At 44.1% G+C, this 2,860-nt stretch overlaps 1 protein-coding gene across 1 annotated transcript; it reads right to left on the reverse strand.

The window, feature by feature from the left end:
* Positions 1–1,373: 1,373 nt before the first annotated feature.
* On the reverse strand, positions 1,374–1,739 carry LOC130139336 (uncharacterized). Its single transcript, XM_056316134.1, has one exon. It carries the CDS (start codon positions 1,737–1,739, stop codon positions 1,374–1,376), a length of 366 nt encoding a protein of 121 aa, XP_056172109.1.
* Between the last annotated feature and the right edge of the window lie 1,121 nt (positions 1,740–2,860).

Raw genomic sequence — 2,860 nt, forward strand, 5'->3', positions numbered from 1 at the left:
CTAATGCAGAAACTCTTGCTCCATTTGTAAATGTCAAGACAATCTCATTTCACCTCAGCCTGCTTATTTCTAGATTCTGCAAAGACATACAAATATGTGGGGTTGTAGCAGAATCTAGAACTCATAAGATGGGGCAAAAGTACACCAGAAGTGCCACAACTTGTGTACGGCGATCACTTTGGTGCCATAACTTTTTTTCGGATCACTTTAGTGCAAAGTCGGAGGAAAATAGATCACTTTAGTGACTTCGACCAAAATTCCAGCCAAAAAGCTGACCTGACATTTATATTAAAAAAAATGGTCTGACTTGTACACGTGGAAATTATGTGGCTTTTTTTCGAATTTTTTAATTTTTAGAAAAATAATAATAATTAAAATAATAATTAAAAAAAAAGTTGCAGCAGCGGCGAGGGAGCCCTCGCCGCTGCTGCCGCCAACCCACCACCGCCGGGAAGGGCCAACAGTGGTGGGCGCAGTGGTCGGTGAGGGTCGCCGGCCCCTGGCCGGCGCCCGGCGAACCTCGCCGAGCCCAACGAGGGCCGGATCCGGCGAGGCGAGACCTCGCCTAGCGAAGGCGAGGCCGACCTCGCCGTCGCCTAGGTCTTGATGGTGAGGTCTCGCCTCGCCTAGCGAAGGCGAGGCCGACCTCGCCGTCGCTCGGGTCGCAACGGCGAGGTCGGCCTCGCCTTCGGGCGAGGCGAGACCTGCCGTCGCGACCCGGGCGACGGCGAGGTCGGCCTTACCGTTGCCTCGGGTAGCGATGACGAGGTCTCGCCTCGCCGGATCCGGCCCTTGCCGGGCTCGGCGAGGGTCGCCGGACCCGGCCGGGGCCGTCGACCTTCGCCGACCACTGCGCCCACCACCGCCGGCCCTTCTCGGCGGTGGTGGGTTGGCGGCAGCAGCGGCGAGGGCTCCCTCGCCGCTGCTGCAACCTTTTTAAATTTATTTATTTATTTAATATAATTTAATTTTTTTAAAAAAGTACACGTCAGCGGGCTAAACGGCGTCGTTTTTGGTTTTTAATGTTGACTGGATCTCTCCGGCGAGCCGTGGACCTCTCCAGCGAGCTGTGTCAGCGCCACATCGGATTTCCGGCGAGCCACGTTAGCATTGGCACTAAAATGATCGTTTTTCAAAAAAGTTGGCACCAAAGTGATCCGAAAAAAAGTTATGGCACCAAAGTAATCGCCGTACACAAGTTATGGCACTTCTAGTGTACTTTTGCTCATAAGATGGATTCAACACTAACCATAAGATTAGTTTCAATAAGCATAGACATCCATACCTTCGCAAGGTTAGTCCTTAGGCTTGACCTTCAAGCTCGTGAGATACTTCTTAGAGTTCCTTTTCCAGTGCCCCTTGACACCATAGTATTAACATTTCCCTTTTTCAATCTTGGGCTTTGATTGTACAATAGGTTTCATAGGCCTCTTCCATTTCTTTTTCTTCAAAACAGTCTTACTCTTTGAAGAAGAAGCCTTAGCCATAGCCACCACATTGGGCCTCGTGTTGTGTATATCCTTCTCATAAACTACCAGTATGCTATGTAACTCAGCAAGAGTTTTCTCCATCTTATGCATATGGAAGTTTTGGACAAAACCAGAGAAGGAATCGGGCAAAGATTGGGGGATCAGATCCATAGCTAACTCCTTATCCAAAACAAGATTAAGCCTAGCCAATTCTTCAATGTGCCAGATCATTTTCAAAGCATGATCATTAACCGATGATCCCTTAGCCATCCTCACATGGTACAATGCCTTAGATATTTGATATCTAGAGGTGTGACCATTCTCATCAAAATATTCTTTTAAGTGCAAGATGATTGATCACTTATGATAAGTGGCGTGATGATGACTTAAAAGCTAGGTCATATATGCTTGCTTCGATATATAATGAATTACAGAAAAAGTACGAAACTATGGAAGATGAAGTCTGGCATCTTTTCATCAAGTACATACCCGAGTTTTTGTAAATCGAGAACAATTCTCAAATTCCTCACCCAGTCAGTGAAATCGGGTCCAATCAAACAATTCTTGTCAAGTATAGAAGCGAGTGGGTTTATGGTCACCATTTTCAGAGTAATAATATAACTGTGCAGAAAATAAATTGTTAACCGTTGTCTTTCAAAATAACTATTTCATTTTGGCCTTTAAATGAAATAGATCCTCCCACTAAATTTATTTTTGAGTCCCATACTCCTTAAAATGAGAAATGGTAATCGTCATTGAGTAAAGATTGTAGTGGGGATTGGAGTCTCACCAGCCTATAGCCCACCTCACCTGATAGTTATTGGTGTTTTATGAACTTAGTGAGTGAACCAATTTGTTCAACGCATCATATGCAAGTCCCAATCATAACTTCGGCCTCTAGACCATAAAAATCTCACCTGATAGTTATTGACATCATGATCATAGTTAAGTCTAGCCCATTATCTCATGCAAGTATTGAAAACACAAACAATCCCCTCACCTGACAGTTATCGGAAATCATTTGACTCCAACCCCACAGCATCACATGCATAATGGAGTGGTATGATATTATGAATGGCAATTGACCCCTATCTATCCGTAGCCGATCAATCAACCACTATAATGTTGGACCAAACCACAACGATGGAAGGCCACGAGTCCGAAACCCATTTAGACTTAATACAATTAATAAGGAGATTTGTGTCATTATTAATGGTCTCACTTTACACATTAACCGGTTTAACATGCATAACAAAAGAAACAAAAAAAATAAATAGATATCAAATGCATAAATATTTATCCTATGTAGTGATCATGTAATTATGGCTCAATGGGGGTCTCGAGCCAATGAGCCCCTTTTAGCCATTTTAAATTTTTATTAATAGAGACAT

This window comes from Syzygium oleosum, unplaced genomic scaffold (genome assembly GCF_021117445.2).
Source record: "Syzygium oleosum isolate NSW1041296 unplaced genomic scaffold, Sole_v2.1 Sole_v2.11, whole genome shotgun sequence".
Classification (NCBI taxonomy): Eukaryota; Viridiplantae; Streptophyta; class Magnoliopsida; order Myrtales; family Myrtaceae; genus Syzygium; species Syzygium oleosum.